The 21,655-nt window shown below is 39.6% G+C and overlaps 1 protein-coding gene across 3 annotated transcripts in view; it reads right to left on the reverse strand.

Moving 5' to 3' along the window:
- Positions 1–21,655, reverse strand: part of ITGA9 (integrin subunit alpha 9) — a 294,601-nt gene that overhangs the window by 145,294 nt on the left and 127,652 nt on the right. For all 3 annotated transcript variants that reach the window (XR_012157453.1, XR_012157452.1, XM_073332985.1), the window contains exon 16: positions 626–775. Coding sequence is in view for 1 of the 3 variants with exons in the window: in XM_073332985.1 (XP_073189086.1) it covers positions 626–775 (150 nt within the window). In the remaining 2 variants the exon portion in view is untranslated. The remainder of the gene's footprint in view (positions 1–625; positions 776–21,655) is intronic.

Raw genomic sequence — 21,655 nt, forward strand, 5'->3', positions numbered from 1 at the left:
GTTCTGGTTAAACTTGGATTTATGCTGGAAATGGCCCACCTTGATTATCATACACATTTTAAAGAGAGTGGTCACTTTGGATGGGCTATTACCAGCAGGAGAGTGAGTTTGTGGGGGGGGGCAGAGGGTGAGAAAACCTGGATTTGTGCTGGAAATGGCCCAACTTGATGATCACTTTAGATAAGCTATTACCAGCAGGAGAGTGGGGTGGGAGGAGGTATTGTTTCATGGTCTCTGTGTATATAATGTCTTCTGCAGTTTCCACAGTATGCATCCGATGAAGTGAGCTGTAGCTCACGAAAGCTCATGCTCAAATAAATTGGTTAGTCTCTAAGGTGCCACAAGTACTCCTTTTCTTTTTGCGAATAAAGACTAACACGGCTGTTACTCTGAAACCAGCAGCATACACTTACCCAGCACAACCTAAAATCTGAATTGAAGTAATGGAATGATTTAGGCAAAATATCAAGCTTTGACAACAGTAACACTTCCAGATTGGCGATCACTTCATATGTTTAATTCTGTTGCCAATTCAGAATTGATAACACGTCTCTCTCCTTTACTTTGAACAGAGTCATGGAGAAGTGGGGCGCTGGAGGGGGGGGGGAAACCATCAAGGCCTGACCTGATTTCTCTGAGCTATCTTCTTTCCCTTCTTCCAGCGGAGAATGGGCTTGAGAGCAGGTAGTTCCTTCTCTTCCTTTCCCATCACATGTTCCCCCAGACTGTATGCTGCTTCAAACACAATTGGGGATATCACATCTTTGACTCGTCTCTGTAAAAGGAAATGAACAAGAGAATTATTTGCCTGTGACCATCTCAGTAAAAGCATATGTGCACAGGTAAGTAGCAAGAAAGAGAACAGCACATTCAGAACTTATATTAAGATGATGCTGGGAAAGGTAGCTGGCATCTACAGGCAACCCATTCTTTTCATTGCCAAAAATTAATTGATACATTCTACCAGAACTAGGTGGAGGATCAAAACAGTTATAGCGCCATGAAATAGGGCTTCATGTGCTAAATCCTTGTTCTACTGAAGTTTGCTACTCACTTCAATGGAATCAAAATTTGCACTTAAGAAAATACATAAATCAGGCCATTTGGGTGGAACCTAAGGACCTGACGTTAAGAATGAAACATATGGAACCAAACCATACATTTTGTGATATTCAGGGGCTTTCAGATCCAGGGCTTTGGGTCTGCGTCATCTCTATTTAAAAGCTGTCAGATGCAGAGGCAGCACATCTGTAATGCTGACCCCTCCCATCAGAAAGAGAAAACTTTGTTTTGGCCATGTTGGGAAAATAAGTGGACAGACAGGGCTACAAATGTGAAGGCTTCTCAAGTGCAGTGGTGGAAATTTCATCTTTCACACAATGCCCTGAAATCGACCTTAGCCTGGCAGAAACACCACCTCTGGAAAGAGAGAGAGGGGGTGATTCAATTTCCTTAACCACTGAGTTCTTGGCTTTACTACAAAAAAGACTTGCCAGTTGTATTAAACTGTGCCACGCTACTTATGTTTGGAGGGGACAGCGCCTTAATATGGATTGCTTTCCCTTCGGCATTAAACCAAGGCTACCAAATTCCCGCCCCCACCCCTTGACACTACATATGGAGCCTGAATTCTGTTTTCTGTGAAAAGGTAGGATTAAAGGTTCTTTACCATACTATTTAATATAGTTTTCGGAAACCAGACTTCTGAATATCTGTATGTAGAGAAACGGCGAACATCCCAGATTTTCATAGCCAAATATTTCTCTTGAATGTTTAATTAAAATATTAGTTATGAATTTGATGCATATGAAACTGAGGAAATAAATACACTCCCTTAAGCACATGTAAGCAAAGCTTAGAGACAGGCCAAGCTTCCAGTCCTGACCAGCAAGTGGTAAGAGGTCTTTTCTGAATCGGGGCTGCCAATAATGACAAATAATGTAGCTCTGTGACGCGATTAGCTCTCCAGAGGTGAAGCGCCAGTGCGCTAACCCAGCATTCCAAGTAGCCTATTCAACATCTGTTTCAAGGCAAGCATTAGTGCTTTGCAAATCCTTTGACTGGAACCCAGAAACCTCCTAAAAACCACCTCTGAGTTTAGATTCTAGCCAAGCTCACAAAATATCAGTTCATATCCACAACCATTAGGGACCCGGGTGGATGGGCATTTATACAACCTATTCTCCTGTACATCCAAACCTCCAATAAGATCTGCAATGGTTGGTCCACTACCAGTCCCTACAAGTATCCCCTACAGAGTCAGGTTACAGTAACCTAAACTGAGGCTGTAAGCTCTTTGAGGCAGGGACCATTCCTTTACTTTCTCTGTAGATCACCCTGAATGCCGATGGTGCTATACTGTATACAAAATGTTAAATAATAAGACTGACAAAACCTGCATGGCTAATGGAGTTCTAATAAATACCACATATATAATATCTCTTAAAACAATATTGCATGAACATGCAGGCACACTGTATACACATTTAAGAAAGTAAAAGGAGACTATACGGAATAAATCCACATTGTAACAGCAAAACACAAATTCCCAGCCAAATCACCAATCTTACTAAATTGTACCCAACCACCTATGTAAACATACACCAATTAACAGCACAGGTAATGGGATAAAACCTATATTTCTTCCAGCCCTACTAATACAATATGGCAAAATCAAGTTCTTAATGACTACAAAACATTAACATGAACCTTGAGGGTCCAATCCAATGCCCTTTGAAGTCACTGGAAATATTTCTGTTGACTTAAGTGGATGTTGAAGTGTGCCCTTATTGTTCATTGAGGTCTCTTTCTGCTTTCTTTCAGTGATGAAATTGTGACTTCCAGCAGCTAGATTAATTATGTGTGGATATTCCCTCAGCACAGCCCCGGGGAAATACATTTCACATACCCACTTGTCTTTAATTAAAGCTGATAGAGTGAATCCTGCCCAGCTATTAATTACACCACCTGTTCTGCTCTTTCTACTCATATTCTTACAGAGACACTAAAAAGATCTCCTAGAGGATACTTCCATTTAAAACACAGCAAGAAAGCAATTCTCTCTTCAGATTCCACATGTATTTTTCTAGGACATAACATAATGATGCTTTGAAAAATGTGACCAAGTACATTAGAAAGATTACTGTTCTTGGATTTAATCTCACTTTGCTCCTTCACTTTGGTACAGCTGAACATTTCATTCCTGGCACTTGAATCATACACGCATGGCACACACCCCAGGTTCCCATTAAGCCCCAAGTGATTCTGATTTCTAAAGGAAACTTGGAAATTTTGATGACAGGTTCGAGGAAAATGCTCCAAAGCCCTTAAATCAAATCAGCTTCATTTTTGTTACTCTTTTAATCACTTCTACAGCTCTACTTTCAATTATTTGTTAACAAAAATCAGGGCCACAAGCAGCTCTGTGGCTTTACCATTTTTCACGACGACACATCTATGCTGAGAAAGTATCAAAAGGCACGGCCATTTTTGCAACTTGAAAAGCACTGCTGACAAATCACAGCCTATAAAAAAAATCCAAAAAGTTTCAGTGGACATCAAAACCACAGTGATAAACAGGGCTTCAGCTGTGTAACTGGGATTAGGAGAAGCAGCAGCAGCAGAAATAACTAGGACTTCTGTTTGTTGGTGTTTATTCATTTAATTTTTCAGGGTTTATTTCTGAGTTGTGTGCAGATGTCCAAAAAATGGGGGAGCTCAGTCTTTGTTTATACTGTAATGAGCAATGTATACTATAGCATGTATTACAGTATATGTGGCAATGAGTAATCTCTTTGTAATGTTCCTTAGTGTGCTTTAACATAGTACTCTTTCAAACAGCACTGCATTAAAGCACACTAGGGAATGTGTTTTTGTGCACACGAGTGTATATGAACCAATTAATGCGCAACATGTCAGTGTGCTTTAGAAATCACAACCCCATATCCACATTACTGCTCTGTATAGACAAATAACCACTTTCGTTGTTTATTGGACAAACACCAATTTCATTGTTTGAAAATCAGTGGGGTTTTATCAGTGTTTATCGGGTAAAAACTTAATCGCAATCACAAGTCCTATAGTTAAGGATACTTAGCGCATACATGCACACACAAAACCACCTGGAATCCTGGGTAAATATGGATGTGGCTAGCCCATGCTGAAGCCAACACTACCGTGGTTTTACTGCTACTTGTATCCAAGGTAGCTAGATTAAAGCTAGCTCGGGTATGTCTATGTGACCTTCCATAATACACCATGATTGCAGCATAGACATACCCACAGTTAGACTGTAAACTTTTGGGGCCAAGGACAATCTCTTCATTACATGTATGTACAGTGCCAAGCACAATGGGGTCCTGGCACTACTACTAATAGCTCTTCATTTCTCTGCTTACTGATACAGCACTGAATATTTAAAGCTCTATACAAAAATAATCTAGTAAACCCTAAAAACAAAGCTAGCTCACTATCATTAGCCATATTTGTGGATGGGGCAAGAGAGAGGTGAACTGATTTGCCCAAGATCACACAACAAATTCAGATTAAAAAATCCCAAACCCCAGCTTTTGCTCTTTCCTGCAAGCCTGACTGTCTCCTCTGTGGAAATCCCCATATTTGGATAAAGAGGAGTTTCAGTTAGACTGGGTGTGGACAAGCAGTGTTCTACAGCATATTGTATGAAGCACATGGATTTATTCCTAGTACGCATTAGCTCACCGATGAGAACTTTGGACTTCAAAGAAGCAGAGCCTGGGTTTTCAAAGCATCTAGGAATGTAGCAAGGCTGCCTACGTAGTTTCAAAACAACATTATGTTACTGAAAGCTCATACTAACGAAAAGCAGACTGCTCTTTCCTCTCCCAAAACAGCTACCTCAGGGAAATATAAAAATGGTGAGATAAGATCTGAAATCTGGCACTACCATATATCTCTACATTATTTTTTCTGGTTTAGCAGAAGAAAGCAAGTGAATTATACACACACACACACACCCCTCCCTCATTTTCATAGCTGAAACTTTTGTTGGCTTCAATACATCATTTGTATGGGGAAAGTCACTAACAAGCTGGAATGCAAGTGCAGCTAGATGATCACACTGTGACTGTGAACACAGGACTTTTGATTTCAACACATTCCCCAGTAGCTGTAATTTCATTAATATATTTTTTAAAACTCCCTCTCTACGGCAGCAGGTGGTGGCTAGAAGGAATTACTCTTTCTGAGCCTTTCACATGCACAGCCTGACACCTCAGGCAGCATAAATAAAGGAACACACTCCACTTTCTGCAGAAATACTGCCTTCTATTGCATCCGCTTCCTTCTCAAAACTAAAGTCACTGCCACAAAAAGCACACATATATCGACATCCCAGACAAATCCACATGGGACAGGCCACAGTTTTATTTAAAGAACAGGATTTATACTCTCACAATCAGATAATTCATGGTAAGAGCAGTTGCCAAGGCATATATTTCCAATTTCTTTTAGCTCACTGCCACAGTACAATTAGGGGATTGTATATGAGACTAATCAATTGTCATAGCTAATCCACACTCTGTTAGACCCACTCCTCCCTAACGTGAAAGTCTTCAGCAGGAGTGCAGGAGAACATCAAATTCCATTTTTAAATTATGACCCGTGGGCTGGGGTATAAATGTACCATTATATACCTCCCCCCAATCTACAAGAGGACTCCCACAACAATCAAGGATAGAATATGACTCTTATATAATAAAAAAACAATTTTGTTAAAATTAAGTCACTTTCAACATGACTGTGAGGGAAAAATATATTCACTGTTAGGAGCACTGCTATTTCTGCCTTTTGTTTCTCTTCCTTCCTCAAGTCCTTTCTAAGTTTCTTTCCCCTTTCCCTGTTTTTGTGATGCTCCAGGCTCTCTTCCTTCTGCATTTCCTTCCCTGCAACAACTCCCAATTTCCTCCTGTGGCCTTCATACCTTCCCCAAACCTGTAGATCCCACTGGAATTTTTGCTTGCTCCCCGCTTCTGAAAAATGCCCTTTTGATTTAGGTGCCTAAATAAGGACTTAAGAGCCTAATTTTAAAACACAATTCTGAAATGTTTATTTGCCCTTTATTTCTAAACAAGCACCTATTCCAGGATCTAGACACTTTTACACGTTTCAAACATGCAAAACAATACTTTCAATACAAGTATAGGAAATAATGTAATGGCCATGGTATAATGTACAATGCCATTGTGTTAATGTCCACCTACCGCAGTAGCCATAAATCCATAATTAACCCACATGTAACTACTACTACTACTAAGGCCTACATTCACTTCCTCCCCAAATGCAAACCTATAAAGGCCATAGTCCACCAATTTCATTATTCTATATAAAGAAACTAGCAATTGCATATTTCAATGAATATTTTATGAATATGCATATTCGTATTTGCAAAAATGATATCATACTGCATAGCTCTAAAATAAAGCATTGCACTAAATGTTCTCACATTACATCTGATCATTTATGATAATTTATAATGAATGATCATTACCATTCAGCCTGCCCCAAAATTCTTTATATCCAGATAAGCCATTTGGGACCTAAACCTGTTCCAATTACTAAATTCAGTGGAGCAAAAGAATAAATGTTTATTCCTCCTTCAAGCAGCTGGTTAAATAAAATGAATAAATGGTTAAAAAACTTGGTTGCCCTGGTGAATGCAACACTCCCCATGGCTGTGTATGACCAGGGGCATGTCACTCAGTGCCAAGCCCCATCTTAAACCCTTGGCATGTCACTCACTCCCAGGAGCTTTTACTTTGATACTTACACGCATACAAGTCTCTGCTCCCCACAATCTATCCATTCCACTCTCCTGGGCCACCTCCCTTATCTACTAACCAGTTTTCCCTCCCACTTCCACCTGACCTATTTGATGCCAGTCTGTAACACCAGTCTAGGTGCCCTGGCCCTCTCCCTACAGTATTTTCTTTTTGAAAAATGGAATTCTAGGATGCTAGCTCCAGCTTTGTGGTATCTATACTGCTGTGCCTCCCACTCTCAGGTTCAAGAGGCCACTTAGATGCCCAGCAGAGGACACCTGAAATCAGGCCTCTCTCAAACAAATGGAAGATGTAACACAGGTTTACACAGTGGATGTATTGTATCTTGACTTTAGCAAAGCTTTTGACACGGTCTCCCACAGTATTCTTGTCAGCAAGTTAAGGAAGTATGGGCTGGATGAATGCACTATAAGGTGGGTAGAAAGCTGGCTAGATTGTCGGGCTCAACGGGTAGTGATCAATGGCTCCATGTCTAGTTGGCAGCCGGTATCAAGTGGAGTGCCCCAAGGGTCGGTCCTGGGGCCGGTTTTGTTCAATATCTTCATAAATGATCTGGAGGATGGTGTGGATTGCACTCTCAGCAAATTTGCGGATGATACTAAACTGGGAGGAGTGGTAGATACGCTGGAGGGGAGGGATAGGATACAGAAGGACCTAGACAAATTGGAGGATTGGGCCAAAAGAAATCTGATGAGGTTCAATAAGGATAAGTGCAGGGTCCTGCACTTAGGATGGAAGAATCCAATGCACCGCTACAGACTAGGGACCGAATGGCTAGGCAGCAGTTCTGCGGAAAAGGACCTAGGGGTGACAGTGGACGAGAAGCTGGATATGAGCCAGCAGTGTGCCCTTGTTGCCAAGAAGGCCAATGGCATTTTGGGATGTATAAGTAGGGGCATAGCGAGCAGATCGAGGGACGTGATCGTTCCCCTCTATTCGACATTGGTGAGGCCTCATCTGGAGTACTGTGTCCAGTTTTGGGCCCCACACTACAAGAAGGATGTGGATAAATTGGAGAGAGTCCAGCGAAGGGCAACAAAAATGATTAGGGGTCTAGACCACATGACTTATGAGGAGAGGCTGAGGGAACTGGGATTGTTTAGCCTGCAGAAGAGAAGAATGAGGGGGGATTTGATAGCTGCTTTCAACTACCTGAAAGGGGGTTCCAAAGAGGATGGCTCTAGACTGTTCTCAATGGTAGCAGATGACAGAACGAGGAGTAATGGTCTCAAGTTGCAGTGGGGGAGGTTTAGATTGGATATTAGGAAAAACTTTTTCACTAAGAGGGTGGTGAAACACTGGAATGCGTTACCTAGGGAGGTGGTAGAATCTCCTTCCTTAGAGGTTTTTAAGGTCAGGCTTGACAAAGCCCTGGCTGGGATGATTTAACTGGGAACTGGTCCTGCTTCGAGCAGGGGGTTGGACTAGATGACCTTCAGGGGTCCCTTCCAACCCTGAGATTCTATGATTCTATGATACATTCCCCAGAAAAGATGTGGTCTTCATTGTCACTGTAAGCTGTTCTTTTCATATAGTGTACAGTAGACACAGGCATAGCAAGCAGAAACAAAAGACATACTGCTCCAAGGGTGAAGCAGAACTTAAAAGCCTAATATAGTAGGCTAAATCACATTTAGTGTACTTTTGGCTACTTTGTGTGTAATTAATAGCATCTGAATTCAATCAAGAGGCCTAAAGTTCCAATAATAGTCACTTCTGTTTTCTTTTAGGATCTTGTGATGCTTAACAAAGTCAAAGTACACAAACATTTCTTTGTTGCTGCACTTTCATCATAATACATACTGTGAAGAATTCTGAAGTTTAAAATAGCAAATGAAAAGTGAACTTATCAGAATCATATCCCCAAAAGCTGTTCAGAGTTGCAGTTTGGAAAAGCAGAATGCTTCCTATTCTCTTCCCAGAATGTGGAATTCTTTCACACAGATGTTTCCATCAGGGAAGCAACTCATCCTCATAAATGTGGGTATTGGCATCATTGGAAAAAAAAGGAGAAATTGAAAGAATCTTGTATTACACATACAACTGAAACCAAAGGGTAACATCATAAGCCCTGGGCCATGTCACACTTTGGAAGAAAAAGTACATGGAGAGTTGAGAAGTTCTGAGTAGAGCTGGCTGGAAAATGGAAATCCTTTCCTGTGAAAAATGTTAGGCTTGCGGGGGGGGGGGGGTAGGGGGGGGAAGCAGGGGAGAGGGGGAGTCAGTCATCCCAAACACAGGACAAAATGGCAAAAAAGCACAGGAAGGGCTTTCAAGAAAAAAATCTGATTTGGAAGAACCAAAACAGAATTGTTTGGCTTCCCAGCTGCCCACCAGAAAGGCTCTTGTCACTTTCACCCTCTCTGGCCCCAAGGAGCTCTGGTAGCTGGAGAGTAGAGAGCCCAGGTGCTCAGCCTTCCTGCCTCCTCCCCAACTCTGGGAACTGGAGAGGCAGACAGCTGGGATGCTGGGCACTCTGTCTGGGGAGACAGAGTGTCAAGGCTCTCTGCCTTGGCAGAAGTCCAGGACAGCTTTTGTCAGTCTCACTGGCAAGAAGTTAAATTGACTAGAGCCTGCCAGGCAAGCAGCCAGGGAGGAAATTTTCAGTTTTGCAAACAAAGCATTTTTCATCAGAGTATCACTTTGATGAAAAATTTCAACCGGCTCTAGTTCTGAGTTCTAATCCCAGCTGCGTTATATAGACTTACTCCGTGAACTTGGGCAAGTCGCTTCACCCCTTTGCCTCAGATTCCCAATCAGCTAATTGGGGATGATAATTACAATAATTACATGCTTCCCTCCCAGTAGAGAGGAAGAGTTAGTTATTGTTATAACATGTAAAACATTCCTAATACTTGGCGATTGCATATCACTGAAAGTTCTTAAAGCATGATCAATAAGGAGAAAACTCAGTGAGCCAAATATGCCCCAAATGTAACTCTGCTGACGTCAATGCAGGTCGATTTTGGGTTTTAGTGACTATCATGTTTTGCTAGTAGTGCATTCATTCTGACTTTTATTTTACAGTTCATTATTGAAGACTTCGTGATTAAAACCTGGTTGCTGCTCGCTTTGATGTTCCCACCTGTAATGTTCTCACTTGTAATTTCTTTGTTCCCACCTGTAATTTCTTTGAATGCCAGGTCTCTTCAGTGCCCAAATTTCTTTTCAGCAAGTTTTTTGTCATCCATACCTTTTTCCCATTTTATAGCCCACTTGGTGAGAGACTGCTTCTTTTTTAAAAAAATAAATAAGGTAGCAAGGAAAGGGCACATTTCCTGACCCCGAAGTTTTGAAACTTTTCAGTCTTTTCTGGAGAAGCTGCCTTTCAGAGCTCCAGCTGGTTTTGGTAGCAATGCCAGGTTCATTGTACAGTTTACCCTCTCGTACCTACGTAGAGCAGAGATGGGGACACAGACAGATCCTTTGTTCCATTGGTTCTGTATGAGAGTCCAAAAGGTAATAAGCACTTGTCAAAATCAGGCCTGAACTTGGGAAAAATATAAAGGAAGAGACTCCAGGAATGAACACATAATACAATGATTTATTTTAAACCTTTCTTAAGCTTTCACAAATTCTAATTAGGGCCGGAAGCCTCTGTTGAGATAAGACAATTAAATCAGAATCTGCCTGTGTTAACACGTATACTTACCTTTTCAGGAGAAGTTACCACATTTAATATACTGCTAATAAAAGATTCTCTATAGACCCACCAATCTCTCTTTATATAGTATATCTTTAATGTTGTTTAAAAATAAATAGCAAATGCTGTATTACACAGCTATTTATATTCTAACTACATATCTCTTTGTAAACTACCTTTCCTACCAAAAAACTGATGAAATATATAATCTACAGAAACAGTCCTGATTATACAAAGCCAATAACAATGAGTCTCCCATCCTTGGCTCTTCAGTCATTCTGTATGATGACAGATTTGGTACATGATCAGGATGTATAATGCAAACAGTACTGTTTTCCAAAATAGCATAGCAACCTTTAGTGTTAATACACTGCCTGGTCTCTGTCTTGCTCTCTGCCTATATTTATATGTATATTGAATGAGTCATTACAAATAGAGACACATATCCAGCAGGTCACTGGACTGAGATACGGTAAACTCAGTAGATTAAACCCACATGGGCCGAGCAAGATCAATCTTCCCAGTTTGCAACATGTGAAAAACATGAGTTCATAATTTTTGGAGGCAGTCTACTTATCCAAACACTGATACTACAAATGTTCCAGAGATAGTCTGAGGTAGACAAAGATATGGTTGAAATCTGAAAAAAAGGCAAAAATCTAGACTGCTAGGAAACACAACTAAAGCACATAAAAAGTATTTTGAATACAGCTTTACTTTAAAATAAGACCGAGATCTGGATCCTTGACAATACCCAGCTGATGACCTCTACAACACTGCTGTGTTAAAAAGCCTCCCATCAATACTGCTTTACTGAAAACACATGTACAGGGCAAATATAAGGGTTCTATTTAATCCCGATGTCATAAATAAAACAGCTGAATGAAAAAAAAAAGTTTTACACAGCTTTGAGTCAGGAATAAGAGCCAGGAGAACAATCTACAAGACAAGAGGATATGCATGGGTGAAGAGATGGCAACCATGACATCTTCACCAATCCTATTTTAATTCAGTTTAGTGGCTGACAATAAAAACCCTTAGAAATCTTATACAGAAAGCCATGTGCAAAGAAAGAGTTTATTGATGAAGCTTGTTTCTATGAAAGTAATTGAGATAAAGAGAGTTATCATCCCCCATTGGCATGCTACCAAAAGGAAGAAAGATTATTTTTTGAAATTACCACTATTGAAATGATCTACATGCAAAAATATTGCTCCTTCATTCAGCAATGGGAGTACAAAAACCTAACAAACTCTGGAATGGAGGTGAGTGGGGAGAGAGATATCATGTGTCTCTTCTTCCACTATTAAATGGAGATGGGGGATATTTGTTATCCTATTTTATTTTGGTAATGGAACTTAAAAAATATATAGATAGAGGTTGATAGTACAAGGATCTTTCTGCCATTTATGTTTTAAAAGCCATTGCAGTTGCCCGTGAGAGCTATTTCTATGCCAAATATAAACATTCAAACCCCATCTGTGTGGTACAGCTGTCCACAAAAAGACGAAATATTTTCTCTCTCTTTTTTTTTTAATAATAGTTACAATTTATTATTCAATCTCCTCTCATCCGAAAATGGCTGTGCTTCCCCCGCCGTCAAACTATATGCAAGAAAATCAGCTTTGGTTAAAAAATAAACCCAAAAGGTGAAATTTTTTTGGAAGTTCTGAATTATTAGATCTAAATGAATAGTAAGGAAAAAATATTCATGAACATTTCAGCAGATTAGAAATCAATTTTCATGTTCACGATGCGAAAAGGTTTGCTCACACTAAATGTGCATGGATAACAAATTTCAAGTCCGTAGCCAACGTCTACGTAGCCAACTTCCTGATTTTCCCAGTCAATTTGCCCAAGAAGAATATTTCTCTGCAGCAGATCACCATGGTGTGCCAGCAAAAGTGCCACTTTGCAACAGTGAAGCTGTGAACGGGGTTCTTATATTAGGACTGTCCCTTGGATTTTGCACAGCATATAAAATCAATCCTGCTTCCCTTGTTCACTGTGTGCTGATGCCCAGTAAAAGGCAGATAAAAATAGAGCAATTCTACATCATGCAACAAAGCAACAATCCGACAAAATGTTCCCCAGACTACAAAGTCAGAGCCCTGATGAATGGCTCTCATAGGGATCCAGCTACACCATCTCAACTAGGGCTGGGAACACACATTCACACCACAGTGACTGTGTGCCCGTCACTGTGGTGAACGCTGACAGTAAACTAGAGACCAATCAACTGAAAACAAAATAGCCTGGGTATATACGAACTATTGTTCTACACAAGAAACTTTATAAACACAGCACAAGAACTGACCAGAGCCATGACAACAAGTGAGTAAGAGAAACTGTACGCTTACAGTCATGCCACAATTATTAATTTGTTTGTGACAATGACTGCAGTGAACAGTGATAAAAAAACTGGAGACTAGTATATTCAAAAAATAACTTTGTTAGATATATGAAAATATTGCTGTACAACAAATATAGTGCCCATGGGGAAAACCTTAGGCCAAAGACCGCAAAGCCAAAGACCCATTGCTAACCTGTTAAATGGGATTTAAAAGGTATGGGATTGGACCCTTCACACATAGAACCATGAAAAACCTCTGGACAGAGCTTTGGTACAGAGCTATAAAATTAGGCACACGAAAACCCTGCTGCGGACTACACACCCCACTTTGTTTCAATGCACTCAGAGTATTCATTTTAAATCTGTCTCCAGCCCATTGCATAGACTACTAGTGATATCTACTAGTGATGTTTCAGGCAAGGCCTGACCCAAGTGGCCAAAAAAGGAAAAAAGTTTAAAATCTCTTCAAGTTTGCCTAAACCAGCCAACCTGGCTTCTATCTCTACAAACTACTCTCCCATCTCCAGAGAGAATCAAAAGCCCAGTTACATGATCATGACTCCCCGCTCCGTGTTAGTTGCACTCAACCAATCAAAGAAGAGAAGCAACATATCAAGTTACCCTATCATCAATAGCAGACACAGGCAGTAATCCAAATTCTCAGCCCATCTATAGGCTGAAATTTGGGCGGACGAAGTATTTGAATAAATTTAGAACAATGAAGCAATTCATAAAAATTAAAGCCTGTCAGCAGACAAGGCAGCATTTGTCAGGAATTTGCTTCCTACAAACAGTTTGTTCATTTTATGAGCAAATGATAATAGGTTAAAGTGCAAACTGCCTTAAAGACTCAACCGTAGAGATCCCACCTAGAAACTCACAATATACATACTTCAGTTCCAGAATTATGAAAGGCTGTGTTTGTAAGAAGGATGTGTTAATTTGGAGGCTGCATTTTGACCATAGTGATAAATTCATGCTGTTAAAATTGGATTGGGAAGGGAGTCTGATTGTTTAGATGTGATTTTTTAGAAGGCCTGGATATTTAAAGTGTACAGCATATCCAGAACAATGATGATAGATCTAATCACGTCATACATAATTAAATGCTCAAAGCTAAATGAAACCTTATTAGGGGAAAACAGTGCAAATATACAGTGGGCTCCTTCTATCCTCAGTGTGAGGTACTGAGCTTTGCACCTCCACTATGAACTCCTCATTCTCTTACATTGTGGTTTTAGTATGTGCCTGTGACCCAGGACAGTGGAGAGGAGGGCAAATCATCGAGCATTTGAAATGACTAATCTCTAAAGTGACAATCCTCATTCACTATTTTGTAATCTTACCTGCCAGGTAATCACGCTGGGAGGAGAAATGTAAATCAGATCAAAAGGAAATGTATCTGTAGTGCATGGTGTAGAACCTTCTGCACAGATTACTACAAGGATTAGGTACTGTACATAGTTTAGTCCCTGTATACTGATCAACACCTCATCAACATTCTACACTACTACGCCTGCCTCCTTTTGACTTCCATTCTGCTTCTGTTTCCTAACTGTCGCAAGAGTCACATGATCCTGTTTTTCTCACTACAGCCTCTTAATTCTATCATATGCTTCAAACCAACACAAAATCTAAATGAAAATAGAGCACTGTTAAAACAAATCAAAATACCTTTTGGAAACTTTATGAACCATCTAACATTTAAGTCCTGCAAAGCCTCAGAGTAAAATCCTGGCCGCGCTGAAGTCAAAGGAAGTTTTGCCATTGACTTCAAAAGGGTTAAGATATTTTCTTTAGTTCGCAGGACTGCTCTCTGTACACCACAAAGGGACAATCATGAAGAGAGACATCCTGTAATATTCTCTTGCTCCAAAGTCTTATAACGGGAATAGTCAGACTGAGTTTTTGAGATGTTTGGGCTAGGAGGACATAGTATGATATGACAAAGAGCAATTGGTTCAAAAAGTTGAAGGGAACAGGAAGAATGGGTGTTTCTCAGTGGGAACAGGAAAAAACAAAACAGCTTTCCCTTAAAATTCCACTGACTTTAAAAATAAATCAGACAGAAACTTCCACAAATAAGCACTAATAAAAGTCACACTATTTTATCAGACCAGAGTGTAACTCTAGAAGGCTGTAATCCTGTAGAGTGAAATGGTACTATAAAATTACTGTACCATTATTACCGAAATAAGGTATTCTAGGTAATGATGCTGCTCCTTTTCCAATGTACACATTGAAACTGAAATTTGGTTGTTTTGGGTACTTATGCACAACCCAGTGAAACAGGGATTCTCATCATAGAAACATTGTCTCATGGACATGTCCTCTCTCATTTATGGACTCATAACGTCCCTGCGATAATAATTATTTACACAGAAAAGTAAAAAGCAGTTAATTTCCTTTAAAGTAATCTGGTGGCTAGAATGCTTTTAGAGTAGGTGAGTCCTCAGAAGATTTAAGAGGGACCGGGCATGACCTATGCTAAATCATAGGTCTGTTTTGTGGTGTAGTGATAAAAAAAGAAATGGGTAACCTAACCTAGCCTAAACTCCCATATTCTCCAAATGAGAAGTCTAAAAATGTTTATAGATATCTAGAGAAAGAAAAAAAGAAAAGAAAAAAAAACTTTGCAGAAAGCTTTGATGGACAAATTGCTGACACAAACAGAGTTTTAATGAACTGGTGATGGATCACTAATGCATGGCAAACTCAAACCAAGATTTATTTAAAGTTTTCTCAGGGTTCACATTAAACGTGCAAGGCTATCACAGGGTCAGCGGTTTCCTGAGCCCTTCCTGATCACTCCCTCATGGCCAGAGGTCATTCTGCAGCACCCTGCCTCTGTTTCCCATTCTTGAGGGCCCCTTAACCATTGCACACACACATTTCTCTCTGGGTTACCACCACCCCTGCCTGGGGCTGGTTTAATAGCAAAAATAGTTCTTAACAGCCCTAAGGGCCAAAAATAAAGTCAGTCACCACACAAAAGCCCCTGCTTAGCTCTGGTGTCTTCGTTCACAGCCAGAGCTCTTCTTCTGTCCCAATCTATTCTCACAGCCAGTCCTCTCAGCTCTTCCTAGCTGGAGCTCAGCCTTCTGGCACTGGGGGCATTGAGTGCTTAGTATTTTCTCCCCGTGAAGGTACTTATACATCATAATCCAGTCACCACTCAACCTTCTTTTTGAGAAGCTAAACAAATTAAACATTTCAAGTCTTTCACTGTAGGGCATTTTTTCCAGCCCTCAAATTATTTGTGGCTTTTCTCTACACCCTACCCAATTATTCAATATTCTTTTTAAAAATGTGGACCACATAACCGTACATAATATTCCAGCGTTGGTCTCACAATGCTGTATACAAAGGTCACCTCCCCACCTCTACTCTCCACTTCACTGTTTATACATCCAAGTAATACACTAGACCTTTTTACCACAGTATCACACTGGGAGGTCATGTTGAGTTGCTTGTCCACTATGATCCCTATACCCTTTTCAGAGACTCTGCTTGCCAGGATACAGTTCCCTATTCTGTAGGTTTGACCTGCATTCCTTGGTCCCAGATGTCCTTGAATTTGGCTGTATTAAGACACATTTTGTTTGAATGGGCTCAGTTTATAAGCAATCCAAATCAGTATGTATGACTGCTCTGTCCTCCTCATTATTTATCACTCTCCTAATCTTTGTTTCGTCCACAAATGTTATCAGCTCTGATTTTATATTTACTTCCAGATCCTTGATGAAAATGTTGAATAGCATGGGGACTAGTACTGATCCATGCGGAACTCCTGTAGAAACACCCCCACATTCGATGACAATTCCCCACTGGAAACTACTTTTTTGAGATGTCAGACAGTTATTAATCAATCTGTTTAATGGGTGCTTTATTGATATTGCATAGTGTTAACTTTTAATCTGAATGTCATGCAGTACTAAGTCAAAGTATATTATTACATCTATGCAGTTACCTTTATTAAACTTGTAATCTCAAAGAATGAAATGAGTTTGTTTGACAAGACCTATTTTCCATAAAACCACATTGATTGGCATTAATAGTCTTCCTAGCCTTTAATTCTTCAGTTGTATCCTGTATCAGCTTTTTCATTATTTTGCCTGAGACTGATATCAGGCTAAATAGCTGATCGCTACCCAACTCATCACTTTTTTTTATTTTTTTTAATATTAGAACAATATTAGCACTCTTCCAGTCTTTTGGAATTTCCTAGGTATTCCAAGATTTACGAAATAGTATCAGCAGCAAGTCAGAGATCTCTTTGGTCAACTCTTTTCAGGACTCTTGGGTACACGTTATCTGGCCTGCTGATTTAAAAATGTTTATTGTTAGAAGTTGTTGTTTAACATCCTCCTTAATTACTAACGGACTGGAAAGCCCTTCATTAGCCTCATGTGATACAAGTACATTATTCTGGTGTTTTTTTCAAATACAGAAAAGAAATATTTAGTGAATACTTCTGCATCATTAATAAATTTTACCATCTCCATCTAGGAATGGGCTTGTACCACTGCTAGGATCTCTTTTGCTCCTAAATACAATAGGCCATTATATTGGCTAAAATCACACAGAAAGGTTTCCCACAGCAAATTCTGAACCGTAAAAATAGGACTGCTACACCATGAATGATGCTGGTCTGGTTGAAGCGATATGGACTAATGAGGGACACTAACAACTTACATTTCGGGAGCATTTGACCAAACTTAGGAGGAATAGTATATAAACCAAAGTCAGTAGAGACAATCCTGTGGAAAGCACTGAACCAGCACCTTGTCTGTAAAGTGAACGGGACGTGTAAGAACAATCTCTCTTTCAGCTCACTCCAATTCAAGATTGATTTCATATGTAGTTTAAAATTTGAACTTCTAATTCAACTCTCTCCCAATAAGAACTCATGAAATAACCAAAACTAAAATATGTCCTGTTCTCATAAAACACACTACAAAAGACTCACAATATTGGTAACTGCCTCAAGGTGTATTTATGTCCTGAACTTAATGCTATGGTGAGGTTCAATAAAAAAGAAGCTTTTTACTGGAATGGAAAAATGTCTTTAAAAAACTCAGATGCAACATGGTTGGCATTGAGTCTCGACTGCAGAAATGATTTACACCACCCACAGGAGAGCTGTCTCCTTTTGGAAAGGCCTCATCCAGGCTATTGAGAAATGAATGAGACATCTTAAGTTACTGGATGAAAGAACAAGCAGCTTATTTACCTCTTCCTATTATGTTAAAAATATAGAAAGATTTTTTTTAAAAAGAAAAAGTGGGTGGAATTCTTTTCCCCACAAGGAAACTGGCTTTTACCACTATCCCTCCATAAAGAAGAGTTCTCTCTCCACATATGACATTTGAAAAGGAAACAAAAGGGAAAAATACAGATCAGATTACGGTGGTAGGTGTCCACCTCCAGCAAGTTTTTCCAAAGCCTGTGCAAGGAAAACCTTTTCCGTTATGTAGAAATAGCCTCAGTTGACTTTTCCATTCCTTTAACTGCCGTTCTGCAGCACATATAATCCCCAAGGTCTACCGTCAGAGCTGACCAAATTAACGATTGCATCTTTTCTTTGAAAAGGACATTAGAAAAAGACAAAAATACACTAAAAGGTCATCTCAAAGATTCTAAGAAGCAGATTTTCAGTGCAGGCATTTTACAGTTTATCTCACCTCAGTGAATTATTGTAAAAAAAACTAACTAACCAAGCAAAAAAGTGATACATATTTATGCACACTGGTTGCTGTTAAAATCTTTGCAGCTGTTTTTGCAAGTAACTAATTGAGGTATTTGTGGTATTCCACATATGAAATATAGGGAATACTACATACACTACAGTAATGTTATCTATTTGCAAAGGCAAAATTACAAAGGTTTTAATAGCTAATCTGAATAGTAGATCTCCATTTTAAATTCTCGGTAGAAGAGAGTATTGTCGCTCTAGGTGAACATCGCAGCTATTCCGACTAATAGTTAGAACTTGAGACTTAATCCCTTCATTGGACACTTAAATAGTAGAAAGCAGTATTTTAGAACAGCAACCTGCTGAGAGGGTTGGATGGTCCAAAATGCAGGACACAATTCCTAACAGAAACAAGCAAAGAAAGAAATGAAAGCCTACTGCACTATGCAATCAACTAAAAGAACCGTGGCCATTTACCAGGCTGAGCTGTGAGGCCCACACTGACCCATGTGTCAGTGGGACCCTTCACAATGATACACCAATGAACCTATCCAGTTAAAGAGACTTTCCATTTCTGTCCCACTATTATCCATTCATGTCAACCCTGAATGTCCTCCGAGGATTTCTATATTTTACAAAAAATTCATTTCAGTTCATTCCCAAAACCCATTTTTAAACCACCAAGTCACCAAAAGACAAACAAATCTAATGTATTTCCTTTTATTTCCTTTTATTGAATACAGATTTTGAATAGCCTGAGTGTTGACTATGAGGGTCAAAAACAGATGCACAAGGAAGGGAGTTTCAAAGGAGCCTCAGAGACTTGTCAAACTCAAGCTGTCAAGCTCAGTTGTCAAACATAGGCTTCTCTGAAAATCTCTGCCCAAGTTGCATCTGCACAATATGTATATTGGATGCAAAGAGCATAACTATACATGCAAATTAGACAATTACCTATGCAACTGACTAGATATATAATTATTTAATGTCTATATGTACGCATTTTGCAGCCCTTGGACAGTAATTTTCCATTGTTTCAGCTAGTGCTAAACAAAGGAGCATTTAATTGTTCCCTCCTTTAGCCTGCGTAGAAGGTAGTTATTACACCCACTAGTTTCAACAAGATGGTGTGATTGCCAAATGCCCAGCATAACAATACAAAAAATGTCAGAGAAACATTAAGAGATTATTTCCAACCACCCTTCAACCTTGCCATTCTAAGGGCTTGTCGGGGATAAGTCTACCTAAGTTACACTGCTCCAGCTACGTGAATAACTACGTCGATGGGAGATGCCCTCTGGTCGACTTCTCTTACTCTTCTTGGAGAGCTGGAGTACCGGGGTCGACCGGAGAGTGCTCTGCCGTCGATTTAACGGGTCTTCACTAGACCCACTAAATCGACCCCTGCTGCATCGATTGCAGCAGTGTCGATTTCCCCATAGTGAAGTCTACCCCTTAGTCAGCTAATTTCTGGTAAGCATCCCTGTAAAGATGGTATCCAGGAGGGAAGTGAATGCAAAGAGGCCTTGAGAAGCACCTCAGGAAGGGCATTCCATGCACTGAGAGCCATGGAAGAAACCACAGAGACAGCTGTGGGAGAATCAGACAAAATGGCATGTTGGATTAAATCTTCCACAGCACTTCTTGTTTAATGAAAGCACTTAGCCTTTGGTCAGTCTAAAGAGCACCTTTACAGCAATTTAACACAGAGCTGTCAGGCATTGTTTATGCATAAAACACTTGTAGATACACTGTGAGCACAATGTAAACTACAAAGGGGGAGAAAACTTTCTGGTTTTAAAAGTTATTTTTAAATACTCCTAATACTATTTTAAACTTTCCTTAATCTGTACTTTAACTACTCTACCAATCTGCAATATCAAAGGATATTCAGGGTTTATTTTTTAACATGTAAGAGGGAATAAAATGGTCTTGAATTATATCCCCACTTCTGAACTGCTCTATATGCAAAGCCAGCTCTACTTTCTGAAATTACTTTTTCCTTTAATTTTGTGCAAGTATCTGAATATCTGGGTCAAAAATAAATATAATCCTTTTTATTGCTGAAGTGCAATAAGGGAGGTAAGTTTTTTGGAGATAAATGGGGGTGGGGATAAAGCATAATTACAGGAAGAAAAGAGCCTGAACACCAGTAGATTTATACCTCATTCCTAAAAGCAACACAAAATTCTTCAGTTTGGTACAGTAGAACTTTAGAGTTACAAACACCAGAGTTATGAACTGGCCAGTCAACCACACACCTCATTTGGAACTGGAAGTACACAATCAGTTAGCAGCAGAGACCAAAAAAAAAAAAAAAAAAGCAGCAAATATAGTACAGTACTGTGTTAAACGTAAACTACTAAAAAGATAAAGGGAAAGTTTAAAAAAAAGGTTTGACAGGATAAGGAAACTGTTTCTGTGCTTGTTTCATTTAAATTAAGATGGTTAAAAGCAGCATTTTACTTCTGCACAGTAAAGTTTCAAAGCTGTATTCAGTCAACGTTCAGTTGTAAACTTTTGAAGGAACAACCAGACTTCAGAGTTACGAACAACCTCCATTCCCAAGGTGTTCGTAACTCTGAGGTTCTACTGATCAATTCTACAGAGTATGCTACAAACCAAGTTTTGACTTAGATTAGAAAATATGAAAAATATTCCAAAACACTACCTACCTTCCCTCTTCTCTAGTCACTTGAATTACCATTGTAATTAACAACAATAAATACCACCACCACCACACCTAGCTCTTATATACTGCTTTTCATCAGTAGATCTCAAGGTAACTGGTCCCTGATTCCAATGCACAAATTATTCTGCACACTTCTTTATAGACCTTTAGGGTCTCATTTCACGAAGTGATGCCTACATCCATGCCTACTCCTTGCACCTGCATTTACCACGTCTGTACACACAAATCATGGATTTTTGGGTACACACATGACTAAAACAGATGCCTATCTATCCATGTGCACACACAAATCTACCCCCCCCTGCCCATTCTGTGCATGAACATGCACAAAAACAGACGGACAAGTGGGACTCTATTTTTCAGAATCATGCTCTTAATAATTACCTCGCACTGCTCTCCAATTTGTCATGGTTACAGAGTTCACCATTCCACATTAGTTTATATGAGTCTTCTC

This window comes from Lepidochelys kempii, chromosome 2 (genome assembly GCF_965140265.1).
Source record: "Lepidochelys kempii isolate rLepKem1 chromosome 2, rLepKem1.hap2, whole genome shotgun sequence".
NCBI lineage: Eukaryota > Metazoa > Chordata > Testudines > Cheloniidae > Lepidochelys > Lepidochelys kempii.